At 41.9% G+C, this 22462-nt stretch overlaps 1 protein-coding gene across 1 annotated transcript in view; it reads left to right on the top strand.

Moving 5' to 3' along the window:
* The window catches only part of EPHA4 (EPH receptor A4), a gene marked incomplete at both ends in the record, with an annotated part of 141904 nt that overhangs the window by 94103 nt on the left and 25339 nt on the right, over nucleotides 1–22462 (top strand). The window contains 3 exons of the mRNA XM_084250467.1: nucleotides 17732–17856; nucleotides 18862–19021; nucleotides 21155–21266. Coding sequence (XP_084106593.1) covers nucleotides 17732–17856; nucleotides 18862–19021; nucleotides 21155–21266 — 397 coding nt within the window. The remainder of the gene's footprint in view (nucleotides 1–17731; nucleotides 17857–18861; nucleotides 19022–21154; nucleotides 21267–22462) is intronic.

Raw genomic sequence — 22462 nt, 5'->3', positions numbered from 1 at the left:
GCCCTGAACACTTAACAGTCTAATTCTGATTCGTGTTTCATTGTGTGGCTTTGGACACTACTGCCAACTTGCACACCCTCTGGAGAAGCCAGCCAGAGATTTGAAAAATAAGTGCCCGACAGAGATGAGAAATGAACAGTGCGGGACTAGCAAGGGTTTTCGATGGGCTTCTCAATTGTCTATTGTCACTCCAACTGGCTAAATTAATTACTCTCCCCTCTGAGGAGCCATAAGAGACTCTGGAGTCCAGTTTGCAATTGAGCATCCATCAAAAGATCCAGAGAAACTTTATTAAAGCTTCTATTAACCTCCTGCTGCTGTCTTTAAAGAGTTTTTTTTTCCCTTGAAACATCAGAAAAAGTAAGAGCCATGCAGCAGGGCTAATCCTGTATTGAGAGATCTTAAATCTGTAGGGTCTAATTAAAACGCCTGTCCATGTCACCCCAACACACAGAGCCTTCTCTGAATCTTAGCATTCATACGCATTATCATGTGGGTATACATTAAAAGACATTCTGTATGTTGTCTTCAGATAGACTTTTGAGGACCTATTTTTTTTAAGTTTTTTTTTTAAGATTTATTTATTTTTACACAAGAGCTGGGGTACAGGCCAGAGGTGCGGGACGGTGAGAGGATCCACCAGAGACAGAGTGGGGAATAGAACAGGCAGATTTCGGTTGAAATCCACTGCTGAGGGGAGCAGCAGGTGAGACAGGATAGATTTGCCGCACCATGTGGGAATCTCCCTGACTGGGCCGGGAATCGAACCCATGCTGCAGAGGCTGCAGACAGATTCACAGAGCTGCGTTCAACCCACTGCGCCACTGGGGAGGCCCTAAGTTTTATATTTTAATATGTCAAGGATGCTCAAACACTATCCATCATGTATTAAAAATCTCTCTTTTATTTGAATCTTCTCCCAGTGGCTACCCATTACCTCCCAACACAAATATTTTCCATTTCTTCCTCTGCCTGTGCCAGAAGAATGAAAACCTTCCCATAGGCTGGTCCAAAACAATAATAACCAAAAAAGAGAGATGATGCAAGGGTACTTTTGTGATCACAGGTCTGCTGGGTACCAAGCTTTTCACTGGGACATTAGTGGTGATTTGGTCCCATCTGTCAAGGACGGTACCCAGAATGCTGTGGGAATCTAACTGAAGAGTTAGCAAAATGGCCACAACCGTCAGCAAAATGGCCACCAATACAGATGCCTGACCAAAAACAACTCAAATCATATTCCTTCTTCCTCTGTTATGATCAGTTGGCCAGCCCTTCCCAAAGGAACTCTGTAGCATCACTCCCAAACCATCTTTACTTTTCTGTATGACAAAGGACAGGGACCACTTTCTAAAACATAATCTACCCAAAATATATTATGGGTAAAATGAGGTAATTTGAAAGATTTGTTCTCTTTTGCTATTGCTCTTGGAAGAAAGGGAGAGAAGCAACTCACTCTTTCTTGTCTGGCATCTTCCAAAGGCTAATCTATGTACCTGAATTCCTGAGGTAGCTTGATCCTGACTTTTAAAAGTAGCTCTTTGATGAAGACTGTGGGGAAGATAATTAAAATAAAATGCTGATCTAGGAACCTTTTGTGGGTGATGTGTATTTGCAAATAAGATTTAAATCTGTAGCTTCAACTTCTCAGTGGGTGTTCAATAGGGACCTACCACCCAGGCACTGTGTGTGACAAGCTTGGGGAAGAGTCATTCATTAGAACAAACACTGAAAGGGGAAGCTCACAGTGGCTCCCTGGAGAGTTTGTGTTTATCTAGATAACATACTGCAGGCTGTAAATCTGCCTCCTGAATTACACCCTATTTTATTTTTTTTAGCATAATAAGTGTGTTTTTTGAGCATAATAAGTGTGAAGGTGGATGAGAGCTGTTTCCTTTATCAAATCTAGGGGCACATATACAAACAGGCCAGGGACTTTGAAAATGTAACTTGCTGAAAGCTGCATGAAGTGTTCCTTCCCTCTCCAAGATAATCAAGGAGGTTTTTTGTTTTGTTTTTTTCATCTGAAAATTGTAGATGATTCTAAGAGTGGCTGATAGAGCCCTTGCCTGTATTGAAATCTATTGAATCTGATCCTGATTCTACACGACTCTAAGAGCACATGATTTTATGAAACTTCCAGAAGAATGCTTTCGAAGACTTGGGAATTTTGGAAGCTAACACTACCTCATTTCTCCCCATTTAAAATAGGTTAAGGGTGTCATTACAGTATGTCAGAGGGTTCTTGTAGCTGTCTTTTCTGCTGAAAGCGAGTACAAATGTAAAAGAATTCCACCCCTTGAAATTAGAGTATCTTCTTGTAACCACAAAGAGTTAAAAAGCACACTTTGTATTTATAGACCTCATTATAGACACCAATTCAGATTAGGTTACTAATTCAGATGTGACTTTGAGAGGCTGGCTGTGATTTAAGAGATCTTTATATAACATGGAAGTGTTCAGCTTGGAATAAAGGATAGATGAGAAAACCTTGAGAATCTCACACTACTAACTCTTTCATGGATAGCACTTGAGTGTACGTGTTCTTTGTTGGGTGGTGGCTTTCTCTCTTTCTCTCCCCCACATCCTCTTGTCTTTCAGAACATACAAAATCCCTTCCATCAAACTTCCTGTAGTGTCTTGGAGCCCTGCTCCATTTACCTCCTTAAAGACCATGCTGAGGGACTATTTCCAGGTGAAATGTTGCTCTAATGAGGACCTTCTGGTATTTACAGATTGAATCCTGGGTGGAGTTAGTGATTCCAAATTTCACACTTCAGCAAGTTCTGTTAAGGGGACACCCTAGTGAGATGAACCTTCTTGTTTAAAAACAAAATATCAGGTCCTGCAGCAGTTATAGCTTTCCTAATACCCTTGTTGTTATTCTTTATGACTACAAAAGTCATCTTGAATTCTCAAGCACAGATCCAGTTAGAGACATTTTAAAATTTAATGGCTCAGTTGTTTCAGCCTTAATCTTACAATGCCTATAGGACTTTAAATTATTTGGCACATACAATTTGGTTTCTGGATGATACCCCAAAATTAAAAAAAAAAATAATTCTAGGTTGCAAATTGCCAAGCTTAAAAACCTTTCTCATAAATTATATGCCTTTTGCTAACCTCTATCAGAGCCTTTAAAAGAAGGATGAAAATATCAGATAGAGTTTCACATCTGAGGACTGTAAGAATGTCCTTTCACGGGCACAGTTTTTGAGAACATAGCATGTGGTGACCATTTGTACACGCAGCGTTTTCAAAATGTGCTATTTGTCATTTAATCTAAAGGTCTCTTTCTCTTCTCTCCACTTACCAGTCTGTGTGTGTATGTGTGCGCATGTGTGCATTGTGTCTGTCTACATGGCAAGCAAGAAACTGGACAGGAAAGATTTGACAATAAGAAGGCATTCTCCAGTAGCCATTTGTATGGCTCATGGATGTTGCCTTCTAGATCCTTTGCTTCTCTGTTCTCAGACCTTTCCCAGTTTCCCATGTAGTAAGCTAGACTGGGAACACGATGGAGGTTTCAGGACTGGACCCAGAATTATTATCCAGAATTATTGTGTGCTCTCTTTCTCTCTCTCACTCACACACACATTTCTTACTTCTCACATTCCACGTTATCATCCCTGACCCTCATTTCTCAGCTTCTAGCTATTGTTGGTAAAGCCAAGCAATATTTGGATTTGGAAAAATTCCGAATAGCACAGAAACATGTCGATTTGCAACCAAAATTGTACTGAAATGTCTCTTCTGCCTATCTCATCCTGTCAGGGACAATCTGTAGCCTATAATTTTATGCTCCAGTTTTTTCTTTGTCAGATATTTTCCATTTCTGTGTTTTCCCTCTGTTCTGCCTATGTGTTTGAAAGTGCAGTTGAAGAAAGAGGAGGAACTAAAAAGTAGTCTCCGAGATAAAAATGACGAAGACTAGTGAAGAGACATTGTTTAAGGAGTTCAAGCCTCAACTGAGGATCGCCATGACTTTTTTTTCTTCTTCTTTTGAGTAGTCCATGTGGTTTCTTCAAATGACCATTAGGAAAAACAGGCATCCTGTTCCAACGATATATATGATGGGAGATTGGATGGCTCTGGAGATGAATAATGGGCTCTGGAACTTTCAGTCTCGAGGTCACCTCCTTGAATTTGGTCTACATCGTAAGTGATCCATGGCTTGACCAGCTGGCAGCCGTTCAGTGGCTATGTTAATGGAATTGGTCTCAGTCCAGGTCTAAGTCGACAGGTGTCCACATCATAAGTGACACTAATTGACTTCCCAGTCTCTCATCTTGGAAGATGGTGGACCGTCATGGAGATGGGGATGGGGGTGGAGTTATTCATCATATACTCAGACACCAGGGAAGGCCAAACATTCTGTGCCTTGAGCTGGCACCAGCCTGGCACCTGACAAATATTGTACTTGTCCTGGATGGGTTCCATTAGCCTCAGCTATGTACAATAGAAATCTAATTTCTAAAGCTTTCCAATAACTCAGAATGGTGTCTCTTGGCTTTGTATTATAGGGATTAGATGACCCCTATGAAAATTATATATAAAGGAGAAAAAAATTGGATTGGGGGCCTCTGTGATAACATGAGTCAGGCTGTTTGGTTTTCTTTTTGTTTTGTTTGTTGTTTTGCTTTGAGGTGGATTACCAGCTCAATTTTTCATAACAGATGCTGTGGATGGAATGCCGATGTGTAAAAATAACTTTGAGACCCTTTTAAAATTTCAAAGCATGGAATTCAAGGGGCTTCTTCCACTACATAGTCTTTTCTTTTATTCCCAGTACCTGAATCTAGGAAAAAAGGTATCGTTTATGCATTCTCACTGGGGACAATGACTTGTGAGTGATTGGTCTGGCTCAGGAGAGATTAATATTGGTATAATTAATACATTGTTCCCTGAAGTTTCCTAGATTTATTTTCTGGCTTTTAAACAAACAAACAAAAAACAAACAAAAGACCCACATATGCCTTGCGTGTCCCTATAGCAAGCGGCAAAGCCACACTCTTGAATTAGTTATCACATTTAAAAAGTCCAGATGACAACAGGCACAGCGGATCTATTTATTGAAACAGACAGGCTCTTTTAGCAGAATGATCAATGTCTTACCTCTTTCTGAAAAGCTTTGCAGGGCTAGGAAATTGTCAAGCATCTGCTATAAAGTAATGAACAGGGTTTTTTATTGGTCAGTTTCTAGAGCAGGCTTTTAAGCATTTCTGCCTGTAAATGCAGGGACCTGCATGTGGAAGCGAAAGGCAGGAGCAGAGATTTACTGGGTGCATCTATCATCCTGGCTTTTAGAGTCTTTGTGATTAATACATCTTTAATTGGGGACTGATCTAGATGCTGGGGATGTCAGGAAGCTAAATGTGACAGCATTGTCTCATTGGTTTCTAACACAGCAGGACGATTAGCAGCTGTCTGAGGAACAAAGAGAACCCCAAGCCCACAGCATAACTTTGATTTTCCAGATTTGGAAGGACTGAAGCTCTCTGGTGGAGTTGACAGCTAAAGAAACAGAGCCTTGATTCACAGTAGCTAATTTTTCCCCACTCTTTTTGTTGTATTTCTGCTCAGTAGAATAGAATCTTTGCCTTTCGCCATTCTCCTTATATTCCAGAGTAATTTTGGAGAACGTAGTCTGTTACTAGAAGGGTTCCCTTACCCAATCGTTCTTGGTCCTTACTCGCCATGACACACGGAAAGTAATTTCAACTAAGACATTTAGACTAGACACATTTCTATACACTGAGACATGACGGGAATTTTCATCATCCTAGAGGCATTCAGGAGAAAAAAAATATTCGATTTTTCTGTTGTTGCTAACTTCATTTTCTTATCATCAAAACAGTTGTCTTGTTCAGTCAAATTCTTATTGATTGCCTTCCAGTGAAAATACTTGTCTTCCTGTTTGCTTTGAATTGGCATTTTTGCTTCATAGGAAAGGCACACTGAATCCTGCCATGTTTCTGTTGGCAAGTATGGGGCTATCCTTGTTAGAACCTGCCAACAAATTTCTTAGTAAGCAAATAGAAAGTAAAATAAGCAGCTCTCAGACGAAACAGAAGTCACACTTGAACTGCAGCAGAGACACTCTGGTGCCCTGTGTCCTTCCCAGTCAATACTGTGGACAAAGTCCTTGGTTTCTGGATGAACTGTCTGCTCCCTTGTTTGTCACAATGGGTGGCAAGGAGATGCATGCAGTGATGCTAATTCAAGATAGTGAATTATTTTAAAAAGTAGAAACAGGCATTTAAGAAATAAGTTTTTTTTTTTTTACTGTAGAGAGCAGCAGTTGCTGTATGGTTCAAGTATTAACCATAGGATTAAATAGTTAGGAAAACCCTAATTTGCCAAAATTTAGACCTTTCATGACACCTTTAGGTCTATACCCAGGGGTTTAACTAAAGGTTATTTAAAATAATTTAAATGCGGGCCACCCTGGTGGCGCAGGCAGTTGAGCGCAGCACTGTGAAGCTGTCCGCAGCCTCTGCAGCATGGGTTCTGTCCTGCCCAGCCGGGGAGATATCCACAAGGTGTGCTAGACCTCTCCTGTCTCTCCTGCTGCTCCCCTCAGCAGTGTATTTCAGTCAGTCTGCCTGTTCTGTTTCCCGCTCTGTCTCTGGTGAATCCTCCCATCTGACCTGTACCCCGGTTCTTGAATGCATGAATAAATAAATCTTTAAAAAAAATAAAAAATAAAATAATTTATGTGCTTCCTTCTCAATGTTTTTTAGTTCACATTTTGCTTTTTTAACCTCTTTATTGTGAAATAAAGAATGAATGGACAAGACTCCAGTGATAGGTAAGGGATTATTGCAAAGCAAACACCACCTGTGTGACCATAAAGCAGGTCCAGAAATGGAACATTATCAAATTTCTAGAAGCTTCCTCTGTGCCCCCAATCCCTTCCTTAACCTCAAATACTATTGTTTTACTTTGTAATTGCATTGTTTGGTTTTAGATGATTCATCTATAAACCACAGCTCAATCTTCTACTTCTTGTTTTAGTTCGTTAGTATATGAGGATCTTTATATATGAAAGTGACTGTTGTTTGTTGAATTTTTACCTGAATGGGATACCAGCTATAACCCCAAATGTCAGCTAGTCGGATAATGCAATAGAAAACAATTTTCTCATTCAGTGGATGGTGATGAGAGGAGGGTTGGTGTAGGGTTTCCATGAGGGTTTGTGCACCAACTCCAAACTGATAGCTTGTAGGTTAGAGAGGACAAGGGGCCTCAGGGAGCTATTTACACCTCAGATCTAAGAGAGGACTAACCACCTCAACTGACATCCCTGTGCCCAGGACTCAGTCACAAGGACCAGCCTACCTGCCAAGGGGTATGCGGAATTTAGTCTCTGGCTGGGCAGCTCCACTCCGGAAAGAGCTCCTATAAGAGGGGAGCTCACGATTTTGGACATTTATCCATAGAAGCCCATTCCAACATCTTCAACTTCCTTGTGCAGACACTTAACATGAAGTCTAAGAATAGCATCACAGTTCGTTATTGCAAATATGTTCAGGAGCTCTCTAAAGAATTTGTCTAAAGAATCTGCCACCCATTTTTCTGGAAAAATAAGCAAAGTAATAGTCTGAATTAAATGCTTTGCAGTTTTCCTCTTGAATTACTCAGTTAAAGCCTCAGTAATGTTCCTAAAGAAGAATCTAAAAATCAGTAGCAGTGCCTGCTGGGGCCTTTGCTAAGTGTTGTTTTGCCCTGTTTTATTTTATAGTATTTGCTTAAATAGACTGTACTGACCTTGAAAATCACTTTATGGGGGAAGAATATTCCTCATACATTTTAACTATAAGTTTAATTAATATTAATATTTCCATATTTAAATATAAATGAACTTCATTTAGTTCAGTCTTCTGAAGCTTTTAATTGGGAATCTGGTTTGATGTCTTGTTGAATAGGAAAATATTTCCATATCAATTTTAGAATAATTAAATTTTTCTATGTCTTTATTTGTTTAAAAAATAATTTCTCATCTCTGCCATGAGAATACATGCTTATGTGGGTGAAGGCTGCAACCCCTAGAAGTTGTGGGTGCAGAGTTGATACATGTACCGCATGGGTAATGATGAACCCAGGGAGGTGGATGGAAATTGAGTCTTTTTAATGATTTTAGCTAAAAAAAAAAAAGTAAAGGGCTCACCTGGTTATTGAGTGTGGTACAAGTGCAATTATAAATATATGAAAGAACATGAGTAACTGTAAGACCATACAATGATAACAGTAAAAAAGAAATGCTCAGTGATTTGAAGTCACAGGTAGTGCTTAGCCCAGAGGAGAAATCCTTCCTTCTCTTCGGTGGGATGTGGAAGAAAGCAATTAATATCAGTGCTGGAGCGCTTCGCATCCATGTGAAGGCAAAAACCTTAATCACAAGGATATCATTAGTGCTCTGAAGCATTTAATTTTGATGCTTGACAGCATTTTAAAATGCACAAACCTTTGATAAAGAGCAAATCAGAGCTGTGGTGTAGAAATGAGAAAGAAAAAAGGGAACAAAACCACCTTAAGTTCCAAGTAATTAAATTTAAATATGCTATTTGCATTAAGCAGAGATATATATAAACTGTGGGTTTATTTTTTCTTATCAATGAGAGACCCCTTGAGTAAACATCATCTCTTTAAATTCAGGGCCTGGGAGGGAGAGGAAGCTTGCTGTGGTTAAGAAGTCATCTTCCCTCCAGACACTGGGCATTGTGTACCCCTGATGTGCAGGGCTTCAGGTTTCTTAACTTTCCTAAGGGGCTGTTTTCATTTTCTCTTGCCCACCGGCTGGAGACCTTTCATTGCATCTGTTTATTTCCTGCCTTACTCCCTCCGCTCCACTCCCCTAATTTGAGCCAGTCGTGAAATTCAGTCAGTCGGTTTCAGTTATCCCCTTGCAAGTAACCCCAAACTGTTTTTAATTCATTGCCTATGACAATGGACCCAAGAAAGCAATTTTCTAACCCACAAGTGAAGGTTTGTAGCGAATCCTCCCTTCCTTTCTTTTCTCTCTTCCTTTTCTCCTCTCTAGCCTGTCTGGGGTGTCACCAAGCCCCAAACTGCTGCAATAAAATGACTTGTAGGTGTTTAATGGCAAGTCATTGAGGAAGTGAATAAAAGAAAATTGCAGCATTCGCATCGGTGGGGAGCATGGAGAACTGCTGAGCTTTGAGCCAAAGAAAGTTAAATTTGCCATTTTCTTAAAAGGAGCCACCTCTGTTTGACATCAAAGCCTCTCCTGTAATTCTTCCTTGTGAAACATACCCATGTTAGAGAGTCACAAGAGAGGTCCTAAGCTGTGCTGTTTCTGTTTATCAAAAACATACGCAGAGATAAAACCCACATGTGCCTCCCGGACGCATTGTAGTCTGCTCTCAAACCAAATGTACCACAGGTACAGAGCAAGCGGGGATCCTGTTTAGAAAGCAGTCTGCATTTCTCAGGGAGGTGTGGAATTTCTAATACAGAATTATTTGGGGGCGGTGAATTTTTCTTGGTGCCATAGAAGCAAGCTCACATGACTTCAGCTGCCAAGTTTTGCTGCATTTTCCTTTCATCCTCTTTGGATTTAGTTCCATTTTTAAAAACAACTGATATTTTATGACCATTTGACTTGTTTGCAATAGATGTATGGAAAGAGGATGTCTGTTCCATGTGCATTAATCTTGCTGCGTGTCCTTACCCTGACAGTAGAATGTTCTTGACTCTTACCCTCAACTTTGATGCTCTCCTTTTGGTGGCCTTTCAGGCATGTCCCAATGGTTTCTCCTGGCAACATCTGATTTTGTTCAGGTTAGTGCATCACTGGAGGGTAATTCTAGTCTCAAAACAAGGGAGATGCTTCAGACCCTTTTTGGATTTAGGATTAAGATTTTGGGAAAATCTCAGCATTGCTGTAGCTTTGAGGGAGGGAAGTGAGGAGAACTGTTTACATATGTCCCATAGATGCAAGAAGTATTGAGCAGATTGTCAACACCTTCATCAAGCAAAAGAGCATTCCTTCAAATTGTTGTCTGTAACAGGTGCAGGGAAAACTACTTTTAATGTTAACTTATTTTTGAATGACATTTTAGAACCTGTGTATTTGAAAAAAGTTTGGAAACTCCTCTTATCGCTTAGAAAACAGAGACTCCATTTATAATTAGAATTGCCATTTGCTTTGCTCCTAATTGTCAATACCTAAGTTAACCTAAATAGGAAAACCAGACCCACAAAAGGTCATCTGAAACAGGTGCAGAGAAAAAGTTGTATTTAGGGATGACTGACTTCTGGTAGTCTATATTTAGAAAACATTTTACTACCTAAAGAGATGTTTTTTGGATCTACTTTAACATTTAGTTCAAATTTTTCATTGGACAATTTTTTAATTAGTTCATATCCTTTTTTTTAAAAAAAAAAGATTTATGTATTTATTTATGCAAGCACTGGGTACAGTCAGAAGTGCAGGAGGGTGAGAGAATTCACCAGAGCTAGAGTGGGCAACCGAACAGGCAGACTGACAAAATACACTGCTGAGGGGAGCAGCAGGCGGCAGGAGAGGTCTGTGCGCCATCTGGGACCCTCACAGGCAGCCAGGGATTGAACTGGTGCTGCAGAGGCTGTGGGCAGCTTCGCAGCCCAGGGCTCAACCGCTGCACCACCAGGAAAGTCCTTCATTGGGCAAATTTACTGAATGTCTTTGTATCATGCGCCTGATGTGGTTATGACTTAGTGAAGACTAGAGATGAGTGAGGGCCCTAACGTGTGGAGCATACACTCTAATAGTTTACAATGTAGGTATCTGGACAGTGGCGAGTGTTTTACAAATGAGGAAACTGAGGCAAGAAGCTATGACTACTTATCCAAGGTGGCAAATAATAAATGTCAAACCTGGACTTTTATCCAAAATCCTTTCAAAATTCATTGACTTCCCCCTCGCCACTAAATTAGTAAAGTGAAGAGTACTTTAAGTATGTAGATCAAATATTTCTCATCTTCACTCTATTTCCTGTGTCCTGAATGTCCCCTCTGCCCCCACACCTAGAGGGTGTTAGTGATCTCCTGAAAATTCCAGTCATATATACATCATTTCACCTCTGCTTAGCCATCTTTTCTCCTTCCTGGCTCATGCCTGCCCCTGAAAATCTTGGTCATGCTTTCCCAGCCTTGCTTCAAATCCCTCCATGTTTCTTTCTGCAATCCACATGCGCTCCCTCTGCTTCTGGCTTCTGGTCCTAGGTATTGTTTTATTCAGCTAAGTTTTGTTTAACTTTTTAATCATAAATGCCTATTGTGTTTTAATTTAGATTGCAAATTCCTCAAGCAACAGCTTAAAGAATATTTGTTGAATGGTTGAACATATGTGTTGGACTGATTTGTGAATAAAAAGAAGAGGGAGTGGAGGACATGTTTTGGATTAAAAAACTACTGACATCGGGGCCTTCCCAGTGGCGCAGCGGTTGAGCGCTGGGTTGCGAAGCTGCCCGCGGCCTCTGCGGCGCCGGTTCGATCCCCGGCTGCTCCCCGGCCACCAGAGGAGGGTCCCACATGGCACGCAGACCTCTCCTGCCGCCCGCTGCTCCCCTCAGCAGTGTACTTCGGTCCTTCTGCCTGCTCTGCTCCCCGCTCTGGCTCTGGTGAATTCTCTCACCCTCCCGCGCTTCTGACTGTACCCAGTGCATGTGTAAACAGAACAAACAAACAAAACAAATAAATAAAGAAATAAGCATGCCTCTATAAAATAATAATCAAAAAAAAAAACTACTGACATCCCTTTGAGAATAATAGGAAAGGTAGTCTCAGATACCAGTATCTCAGGACAAGGAAGTGCATTTCTATTGGTCATTGCAAATTGTGCTCTGAACATTTGATATTTAAGCACTGATTGAACAAACCAATCTTGCCATTAGTAGTTCTTGCCTTTGTGACTTTGACCCCATCAGTCATTTTTGCCTAATCATATTACTATCAATGCGCCTTCCTAACTGTGTGTTATTCTAAAATTGTAGCTATTAAAGAATGCCTGTTTCTGTCCAGGACACATAACGTTCCTAAGCATCTCTTTCATGAGGGAAGTCTGTGGGTAGATTGCAATGTTTGTCCATCTCAGATGCCTTGTTTCATCAGCCCGCTGCTTCCTTCTGGCCTCGCCTCTGACTCTTCATCAGGTGTATTTTGTTTACACGCATGGTCTGATGAGAAAGCACCACCTCTTCCTTCTCTGCATTTCCATGAGAAAATTTGGATCTAGAAGCAGGTTAGCAAGGTTGTCTCTTCTTGAGATCTAGAAATGGGCACTCTGGTTCCATTAAAGTGTGCCATCTCTATTAGGCAACTCTAAAAGTGTCTCCATATTTTTCCAGTTAAGAAGATGTTAAGGCCTAGGGGTCTCCCTGGTGGCACAAGGGGTTAAATGTCAGCACTATGAAGCTATCCACCACTACTGCAGCGCTAGTTTGATCCCCAGGCAGGGAGGTGACCCACATGGCGCAGCAGACCTCTCCTGTCTCACCCACTGCTCCCCTCGGCAGTGTATTTCAGTAGATCTGCCTGTTCTGTTCCCCACCCTGTCTCTGGTGAATTCTCTCAGCCCCCTATACCTCTGGCCAGTACCCCAAGTTCTTCCACACAAATAAATAAATAAATAAATAAATCTTTTAAAAAAAGATGTTGAGGGATAAAGTGGTATTTATTTATTTATTTTTGTGTGTGAACTTTTTAAAAATAAATTTTATTTTTATATTCCCCATACAATTGCAATCCCATTATTTTGACCCCAATCCCTCCCCTCCCCACCGCCCACCTCCCATAGAGTGTCTCTGGTTCATAGTTTTTTGTTGATTTTGATTTTCATTTTCTTATAGTTATTCTTTTTCCTGGTCCCTTATTTAAGTTTTCTAGATTCCTGCTATGAGTGAGACCATCCGGTATTTTTCTTTTTCTTTCTGGCTTATTTCGCTGAGCATGATCCCTTCCAGCGCCATCCATGTTGCTGCAAATTGCATGTGTTTATCTTTTTTGAATGCTGAGTAATATTCCATGGTATATATGTGCCACATCTTCTTGATCCAGTCATCTATTTTTGGGCATTTGGGTTGTTTCCAAAGCTTAGCTATTGTAAACAGTGCTGCTATAAACATAGGGGTGCAGGTGCTCTTTGGAATTGATGTTTCTGTGTCCTTTGGGTAAATACCTAGGAGTGGAACTGCTGGATCATATGGAAGCTCTATGTTTAGTAGGTCCAGAAATCTCCACACAGCTCTCCATAGTGGTTGGACCAGTTTGCACTCCCACCAACAGTGCAGAAGAGTTCCTTTTTCTCCACACCCTCGTCAACATTTGTTGTTGCTAGTTTTTTTAATATGTGCCATTCTCACTGGTGTAAGATGGTATCTCATGGTAGTTTTGATTTGCATTTCCCTGATGACAAGTGATGTTGAACATTTTTTCATATGCCTGTTGGCCATTTGCATTTCCTCTTCAGAGAAGTTTCTTTTTAGCTCTTCTGCCCATTTTTTGACAGGATTATTTTCTTTGTTGTTGTTGAGTCTCATCAGCTCTTTGCAGATTTTTGTGATCAGTCCTAGATAAAGTGATATTTAATAACAACACGGACCATACATATTTGATTCAGATTTATTTGTCCTTTCTCATCTTTGCCTTGTTCCATTGGTATACATTGAATGGATGAGTCACTTCTGAAGTCATGTCTCTACAAGGTTCCAGAATGTAAAGTAGAGAACTGAGAGCAAGCAGGACCTTTTTATCTCCTTGATGTTTTTACATTGGCCACACATTGCACCATGATTACAAGTCTTCTTTTGTGAAAGTTTCTGTTGAACCATAGATTTTGGATTAAAGTTCCAGCTGTTGTTTTATCAGTCTATTATCTCTTTTTATTCTGTTAGCAAAGGACAGAGCCTTGGGGTATTGGGACTCAGAATCCAAAACTTTTCTAAATTGAGTAGGGTTTGATGGTTTCACCAAAGATGAAATATAACCAATGGTGGCATCAGAGACTATTTTTAGGGTAGGCCCAGATGGAACATAATGTTGAATTGTCCTGTGAAGTTTGGTGCATTTTCTCTCTCAGTTTCTCTGATTAATCTCATGTTGGTGCCCAAATAATGCTTTTCCAGTACTGGCTAATCTTTCTTTTCGGCAAAGCGGAGTGAGGAAGCAAAGGTGTCCAGCCAAAACTGATAGCCATGTTTTATTTATATATTGTTTTCCTGCCTTTTATGGTTACCTGCCTTTAGCTCCAAGTGATAACAGGGTTTCACTTATACCATGGAAGTTTCTTTTTAAATATAACTCTTCCAGTAAATATACAGTGTGGATTTAAGAAGATACTACCTAAATCCTAACACAAGTTGTGGAGGGATGTGGCAGCAATTATATGGGTGACATCAGAAGATGGAAGCTTGGGAGCTTTTGGGGTAGGAACAAAGGGGGTGTGTGTAATGAATGGTGGTAACTATTTTAATTGGCTTGTTTTCTGTCTGTTTATTGTTTTTTCCAAAATAAAATTAAAAATGAATTAAGGCATGTACATATATACCTGCAATACACAATCATTGTAATCAATGAAATGAAAGTTTAACTTTGAGATATAGAAATGTTGACCTTAGTTCTTGGGTGGTATTGGGGGTAGAGGCTTGTGAAAGAAGACAGAGTGTAGGAGACAATGAGAAAACACCCAGGAGAGACAGAGAAGAAGGAAAATACAAAGCGTGATTGGTTTGGCTGAAGGCAAGACCCACTTAGGAGGAGGCATGAGACCCAAACAGGAGCAGGAAAAGGGGCCAGGCTGTGGGGCATTTGTCGTACTGGCTAGAGAGCTTGGTCCTCAGTAAGGAGGCATCAAGGGGACAGAGGTGTGACATAAGAGGTGTTTTGGAAGACGGTGATCTGGGGTGACAGATTCCTGGAAACAGAATCACAAGTGGCTGGAGACACCAGAACAGCATCACAAGAATGGGAGCAAACAATTCTGGACTTGACAGTCCAGACTCATGCTCTCTCTGAATTGTAGCAATTCTATTTTCCTCCAGGTTTATGACAGCTGGGTCAGTATACTCTGTTGGTTCATTTCCATATGTGTGCACAAGGATTTTCTGAGTGGTCCTGCTCTAGGAATGTTCTATTAGTTTCCATGATTAGTTACCATGATTGTATTGTTCATGCCCTGCCAGAGATTGTTCAAGAATTTTGGTCGAGCGCCTGTTGCCTTTGTTTATTTTTAGTTTTATTTATTTATGCGTACAAGAACTGGGGTACAGGCCAGTGGTGCAGGGGGTAAGAGGATTCACCACAGACAGAGTAGGCAACAGAACAGGCGGATTGACTGAAATACACTGCTGAGGGGAGCAGAGGGCAGGACAGGAGAGGTCTGCTGTGCCATGTGGATCACCTCCCAGGCCAGTGATCAAACTCATGCTGCAGATGCCGTGGTTAGCTTCACAGTGCTGTGCTTAACCCCTTGGGCCACCAGGGAGGCCTGCGCCTGTTGCCTTTGGAGAGGTGCAGGGATACCAAGGCTTCAGCTTTCACAGTGGAGTCAGATTCATTCCCACCTGCAGCAGGTTAGGAAGGCCTCCCAGAGAAATGACTAAGTTATCCACACACACCCAGGTGGCCAGGCCATCCCCTCCCGAGAAATCTACCCATGAAGATGTTCTGACCTGGACTATTTCAGAGAGAAAGTTCATTTTATCACTTTATGATTTTCCTCCCTCCTGCCCTCTTTCTAACAGCCTCACATTTCTATTTCATTTTCCAACCCTGAACATCAGAGTTTAAAGAGCACCTTTCTGTGGAGTGTATGCTAAAGTGCAGTTAGGCAATGTATTTATTACTTGGAGGGAAATAGCTTTTCATAGCCAGTCCAGCTGCCAGCCTCCTTGCTACCAAAGTCACCCCTTGCATTTTGTTGGACTCTGACTCTGTGTCAGCCAGTCACAAAAGGAAAAAGTGGGGCGTGTGTGTGTGTGTGTGTGTGTGTGTGGTGTGTTGCGCACACACTGGGTGGGGAGGTCTTAATACACCTAATGAGCACATTTCCGGTTCTCATTTTCTTCAGATGTTCAGTGGCTTCCATATGTCTGCTGCACGCAGCTCTGTTCATCTACGTGGTGTTACTAACCTTGGGTTGCCTTTGATGGCAGACATGTGTATCCGCTGTATCTTTCACTTATGTTTATGCCTGAGATCCAATCTGGAACAGTTTTAGGGTGGGAGGTATAGTGTGTGTGTGTGTGTGTGTGTGTGTGTGTGTGTGTGATATCTCTAGGGATCATTGGGGGGGTATAGTGTGTATGTGTGTGTGTGAAAGTGTGTGCGCGCATGTGTGTGTGTGATCTCTAGGAATCCTTAACAGAGTTCCCAGGCTGTCAAATGGCTGCTCCAGGAGAGTCTCCCAGTGAGAATTGGCTTCAGCTGGAAGCTTCCCCAAGCAGATCTGTGTGCCTAGTTGCTCTCCTTGCCTTCAGGCTCTGTCAGATATGATAAAGTGATGATCAAGTGGGTCTGAAGCTAGACCCCTTCCATATTCAGTGACAATTTATACTACTTTGTCTCTTCTTTCCTCTGCATCAGGGTTTAGCTGTCATGTGCATGTTGGAGAAATACAGGAGGATGCAATGCTGTGGTGTTGTTCCTCAGTAGCCCTTTTTGACATTTGTTTTCACATATTCCTGCAATTTAGAAACAAAAAAACTATCCACATTCACTTTAGAAAGACCCCTAATCTCTAGTTCTGCAGGCCAGCTTTGCTCTATATGATTACAGATTTCATGAATGTTCCCTCTGTTCCCTGGAGATGGCACATTTGCACCATTGTCAGTCACAGCAGAACTGGATGACAGCCGGCTGGAGACGTGGCCACCACAGTGGAGAAGCAAGCACCAGGCTGCTGGGCTTTCTAAATCTCAAATACGTACCCCCCCACCTGACCCTGCCTGATTACACACCCAATGGAGGCGTACTTTTGTGTTTTCTCATTGGAAAGAAAGCTTGCTACTTAACAGCCAAAAGCAACATTTCAACATTTGGAAAATGTTGCAAAACACCCTATATATCTAGCGAGACACCATTGCATTCTTCGTTATTTGCATGGTTGTGTTCAAACTGGAAAATTTTTCTGTGTTCAAACAGTGCTTCTGGCCTCCCTGGTGGCGCAATGGGTTAAGTCTCAGCACTATGAAGTTATCTGCAGCCACTGCAGCTCCCACCTAGGGGGCTGACCCACATGGCGCAGCAGACCTCTCCTGTCTCGCCCACTGCTCCCCTCAGCAGTGTATTTCAGTAGATCCACCTGTTCTGCTCTCCACTCTGTCTCTGGTGAATCCTCTCACCCCCACCTGGCACACACACCTCTGGCCTACACCCCAGATCTTATATGGATTGGATTAGAGGTAGTTTTACCGAGCTTGAAAGATCTTCCCAGGGCTTTCAAGCCCCAACAGTCAGAAACTGTTGTCTATGCTGACAGCCTGGTTCCAGGTACTGGGGTGGGATGTGAATCTTCCAGTCTTTTACTTTCTAAGACAAACTGTATACACAAGGGTACTAGAGGGAACCATTAAGAATGGTATGCTTGTGTACTAGGGAGGAGCCAAATAGGAGTTGGGAAGACAAGGCAGTGACAATTTTCTTAAGAAGATGAAATGATTGACTGATACCACCATTTTTTCCCCTAAAAGGAAATGTCTTTTTTTTTTTTGTTTATTTCTCCCAATAGCACCATCATCCATTGCCTTGGTCCAGGCAAAAGAAGTCACAAGATACAGTGTTGCTCTGGCTTGGCTGGAACCAGACCGACCCAATGGGGTGATCTTGGAGTATGAAGTCAAGTATTATGAGAAGGTATTGCCTGAGTGAGCAAGGCCCCTCCCCTACCCGCCACCTTTCTTTATTCCTTCCCTCTCTGTCTCCCTTCCTCATCCCTTCCCTTCATTTTTGTTTCTAATCTGTAACCAGTTTTAAATCCTGGGATACCAGTAAATCTGAAAAGCAATGTTTTATGTCTTGCAATCAAGTCCAATTTTATGTTTTAAGTCGGTTATCCTGAAAAAATATGAAAAAATGCCTTCTTTTTTTTTTTTCTTTCTAGTAATGGAAATCAAGATAGCTAAGAAGTTCTAATCTATAAGCCTCCTATCAGGCAGCGTGACTCATAAAAGTAGAAATAATGATCTGTTTAAGTAGATTACTGCTATTCAGAGTCAAGGTGTGGGTTTTCATGACTTTTAATAGAAAATCAGGGAAGGAAAATTACATTCTTCAGCTCTTAAAGTTATAGAAAGACATTATTTTTACAAATAACTTGTCTCTCTTAAAGGACAGAATTCTGAAGAGAGCTATTTGCATTCAAGGTTGTCTAGAAAATGAACAATTGTCTTCTCTCTCTTTTTAAAGATAATCACTTGTTGGCTTCCTTATTAAACACAGAAAAGGGACAGGGTTTTTTTTTTTTTTTTCCTCATTGAAACCAGATTACAATGTTTTTGACGTTTTTAGACATAAAATAGAAAAAGACAAGGGACCTTCTTACAGTTAATTTCTACTAAATTACTGGGTGTGGAATAAAGAAAACCACCAACTATTATTTAATGTTCTTTTTTTTTTTAAAGAAAAGATTATGAGCAAAAATCTGCATATAGTAAGTGTCAACATGAATACCCGAACTCTGAATTTCTGTCGACATCTTGAGTAGCATAGTACTGAAAATGCTGATGAAAATAAGATCTAGAGTTTATCCATCTCCTCTTCATTTCAACTTTTGAGTAGACTGGCTGAGCTCCTTGGTACCTTAAGTAGGTGGAGGGTTTTTCCAGCCTCCTTCCTCACTGTGCCTTTCCAATCACCCAGGATCAGAATGAGCGAAGCTACCGAATAGTCCGCACAGCTGCCAGGAACACGGACATCAAAGGGCTGAACCCCCTGACTTCCTATGTCTTCCATGTCCGAGCCAGGACAGCAGCTGGCTATGGGGACTTCAGCGAGCCCCTGGAAGTCACCACCAACACAGGTAAGGAGTTCTGAGGTGTAGGGTAAGTGAAAAAGCATCAGCCTTTTCTGCCCTCCCACCATTAAGGTTGATGATGGATCAGCGGTCCTGAATGCATGCCTGATGGTGGGCACCAGGAGTAGGGCGTGGGCATATGTAGATAGGATTCACCTGGCCCAAGACTGGAGATGCCAGCAGAAGCACAGAGAATGAGAGCAAAAGAGAGAGCGAAAGAGAAGCAGAGACCACCAGAGAAGGCCGGAGAGCCCAGAAAGAGTGAAGACTTGCTGGGGGCTGGGAGGCCTGCCAGCCTCTCGGCCCCCCAGCACCTGGTAAATCCCAATAAAAGCCTGCAAAAGCCACTGAGGGCTCCAGGACTCTCTCCTTTACCTCTGCTCAGATCATAGAAAACCTGCCCTTGTCATCCTGCCCCTACATGAGGCTATTTTCATAATCTGGGGTAAACCCCATTTGCAGTGCAATCCAAGGAGCTGTCTGTCCTTTCTGGTGAGGCAAGCATGTTGTTGCAGAGAATGTTGTTTGAAATTAGATAGCCAGTGTCTGTAACTTAAAGAAACGTAACACTTTTAGAAAAGAATATTTTTCATAATAGTAGCTGACTTGTCTTTCAAATATGATTGAAAAACATTGTATATTTTTCTTTTGTTCTGAGCATTCTGGAAACCATGAAAAATGGGATTGCTAGACCAAGGGAAAGTTGCACAGCTAGCTTACATGAAGATAGGGAATTTTCTTCCTGGGAAGATTAAAGAAGAAACCTCTTTTTTTTTTTTCTTTAAATTTCCTCTATTTCTAGGAATCTGTTTAAATCAAGATCAGTTTTTTAAAAGAAATTTTTGGGACAAATCCATCAATTTTTAACTTGAGGGTTGAATCACCTGGTTGACACAATCAAAGGTTTACATAAAATATATCCACTTGATAATTAACCAACCAAATTGAGCCTACTTAATAAGGGGAGGGACAGGGATCTTGACATCAATTCTAGCAAGGAATTTTATTCATAAAATATTAAATAAAACAAGAATGAAAAAACAGAAGAGAAAGTACTTTAGTATTGAATCGGAGGGGGGCTGACATCTTTTGTCACTAGGAAGGTGACAAGAGGAAGTGACTTTTGAACTGGATAATAATAAGCTTGTTGCTGATAGATTCCAGGGGGTAGGGGAGAGGGACATTCAGAAGGGTCTGTCCTTCCTGAAATTTCCACCTGCCTTTGTCACTAAGGATGCATCAGTTTGTGAAGAAAGAGCTAGGGGCTGAGAGCAGAAAGGAAAAGCAGGAGTTGTTGGAGGCGGCCACCCTGCGTAGTGAGCAAAAGGGCCTTGACCCGAGTCTCTAAGGCATGTGAAAACACATGCGTCTCAGAGGAAAACCTCTGAGTGACAGGACTTGGTGTTGAGAGCCTGGAAAGTGACCTGCGTGGAGTCGGGCTTCTACATCTCCAGAGCCTGAGAATAATAAAATGGAGAGATCCTGCGCAGTAAGCAGAAGGGCCTTGACCTGAGTCCCTAAGGCATGTGAAAACACATGCGTCTCGGAGGAAAACCTCTGGGTGACAGGACTTGGTGTTGAGAGCCTGGAAGTGAGCTGTGTACATCTCCACAAATTGACAACAACAAATAATGAGCGAACTTCCCAGGCTCAGGCTAGGAGGCGATAAGATTATGTGTTTGAGAACTAACCGCCTGGTATCCTACTGTCTGAAGTAAATAGATAATAGTAAGAAAATAGACTAATCATTCATACATGTTATCATTATGTGGTATGCTTTGATGTTACACCTGCTACAATTAAAATAGTATATAATGAGCACTACGACAATAAAGATTTGCTGCATGCTGGACATGACAGTCCCCCATGTCTGATTTCCCTCACCGTCGCGGTTCAGGCTTGGACTCACTAGAAGTCCACAAGGAGTGATGATGTTTGTCAAAATGTAATGAGTCTTCTGTTTGAAGCTCTTACCCTGACTATGAAAAACAATGACTGTGTCTCCTTAAGCCTGTCTTAGAAAATGTTGCTTCTAAGGCACGTCCAAATGATTTCAGATACTTGAAAGTTTGGACCAGGCAGAAGCTTTAGCTCCCAAGCCCTCCCCAGCGGTGATGCTTCTTTCTCTTGTTTCTGCAGTGCCTTCCCGTATAATCGGGGATGGGGCCAACTCGACTGTCCTGCTGGTGTCTGTCTCTGGAAGTGTGGTGCTGGTGGTTATTCTCATTGCAGCCTTTGTCATCAGCAGGAGGTAAGCACTTCAGCTCCTCACCACCCCCCCTCCCCCATTTTTTATGAGGCAGCTTTTTGTCTCCTCCACACAAAGCAAGGCTTTTGATTAGCATCATAAACACATTTGCATTGCCCGACCCCTTTCTGCTTTGATCTCCTCACAGGCCTCCTGGGGCTGCAGGCTGTAACCTGGTGGCAGCCCTCCTAGCTGAGAGACCTGGAAACACCCAGCTAATCCAGGAAACCAAGCTGAAAAGCCAGTTAATGGGAGACTTCTAGATTCTTTAAGCCTTAAGGTGTTACATTTATGTGTAGCTTCAACTTATTGCCAAAGGCAAAAAAAAAAAAAAAAAACCCACAAAAACCAGGCCCAAATTCAAGTGCTGCCCTTTGTCAACTCTCTGACTGAAGCTCCTTGAGTTTTTGTCTCTTACAAAATATGAATCATAAGGTATGATTAGGAGAATTTTGATAGGCAAATAGATAAGCCTGCACACAGTAGGTGCTTCTGTATGACACTGGTTAATACTAAAGGGATGTCGGTGCCTCAGGAATGGCGCCAGCATTTCTAGGGGCTACCCGATAAGAACACTGTGAGCTTGGAGCTCATGGAGATGACTCTAAAACAGCAGATTGTGCATTCTGAGAGTTTACAGTTGAACTTGATGTGTGAAGAACCATCTAGAAGAGAGCAAGAACTAAAAATGGCTTGGCTGCAAAGTTCTAAGAGCCAAGTATTTTTGTTTGCTCGTTTCCTCTATATACTTAATTAACCCTGTAGGGAGACACCAGAAGATGAGGGATGGGAAGCTGGATGCCCAGGGGGCAGCAGGCAGCACTGGGTGCCCACCTTCCTGTGTGACCATGTCCAGGTCCTCCTTTCTCATACATGGGGATCTGCTCCTCTTACCTCCCTCTCCTCTACCACTAGCTACTTCACAAGGTGGGACTTTTGGGTAAAAAAGCAGAACCTGAGGATGTCAAAATGATGCTCTTAAATGTAGACTTCTTGATGTTATGGAAGAGAAAGTGGTGCTCGGGGAAGAGTGGTACTTATGGGGCTGGTAACTTTGCCGTAGAAGTGGGTCTCGGCCTGGACCTCCAGAGCCACTTGCCTGTAGACCACAGTCTGCTGCATTCTCTCTGCCTGTCTCTCCTGGTGGAGATTTCAGAGCTATCACAGAGTGCCTCTGGCTCAGACCACTGAGTGAACAA

The sequence above is a fragment of the Talpa europaea genome (genome assembly GCF_964194135.1).
Source record: "Talpa europaea genome assembly, chromosome: 1".
Classification (NCBI taxonomy): domain Eukaryota; kingdom Metazoa; phylum Chordata; class Mammalia; order Eulipotyphla; family Talpidae; genus Talpa; species Talpa europaea.
The sequence above is the reverse complement of the archived record's forward strand: the minus strand, read 5'-3'. Positions and strand labels throughout refer to the sequence as shown.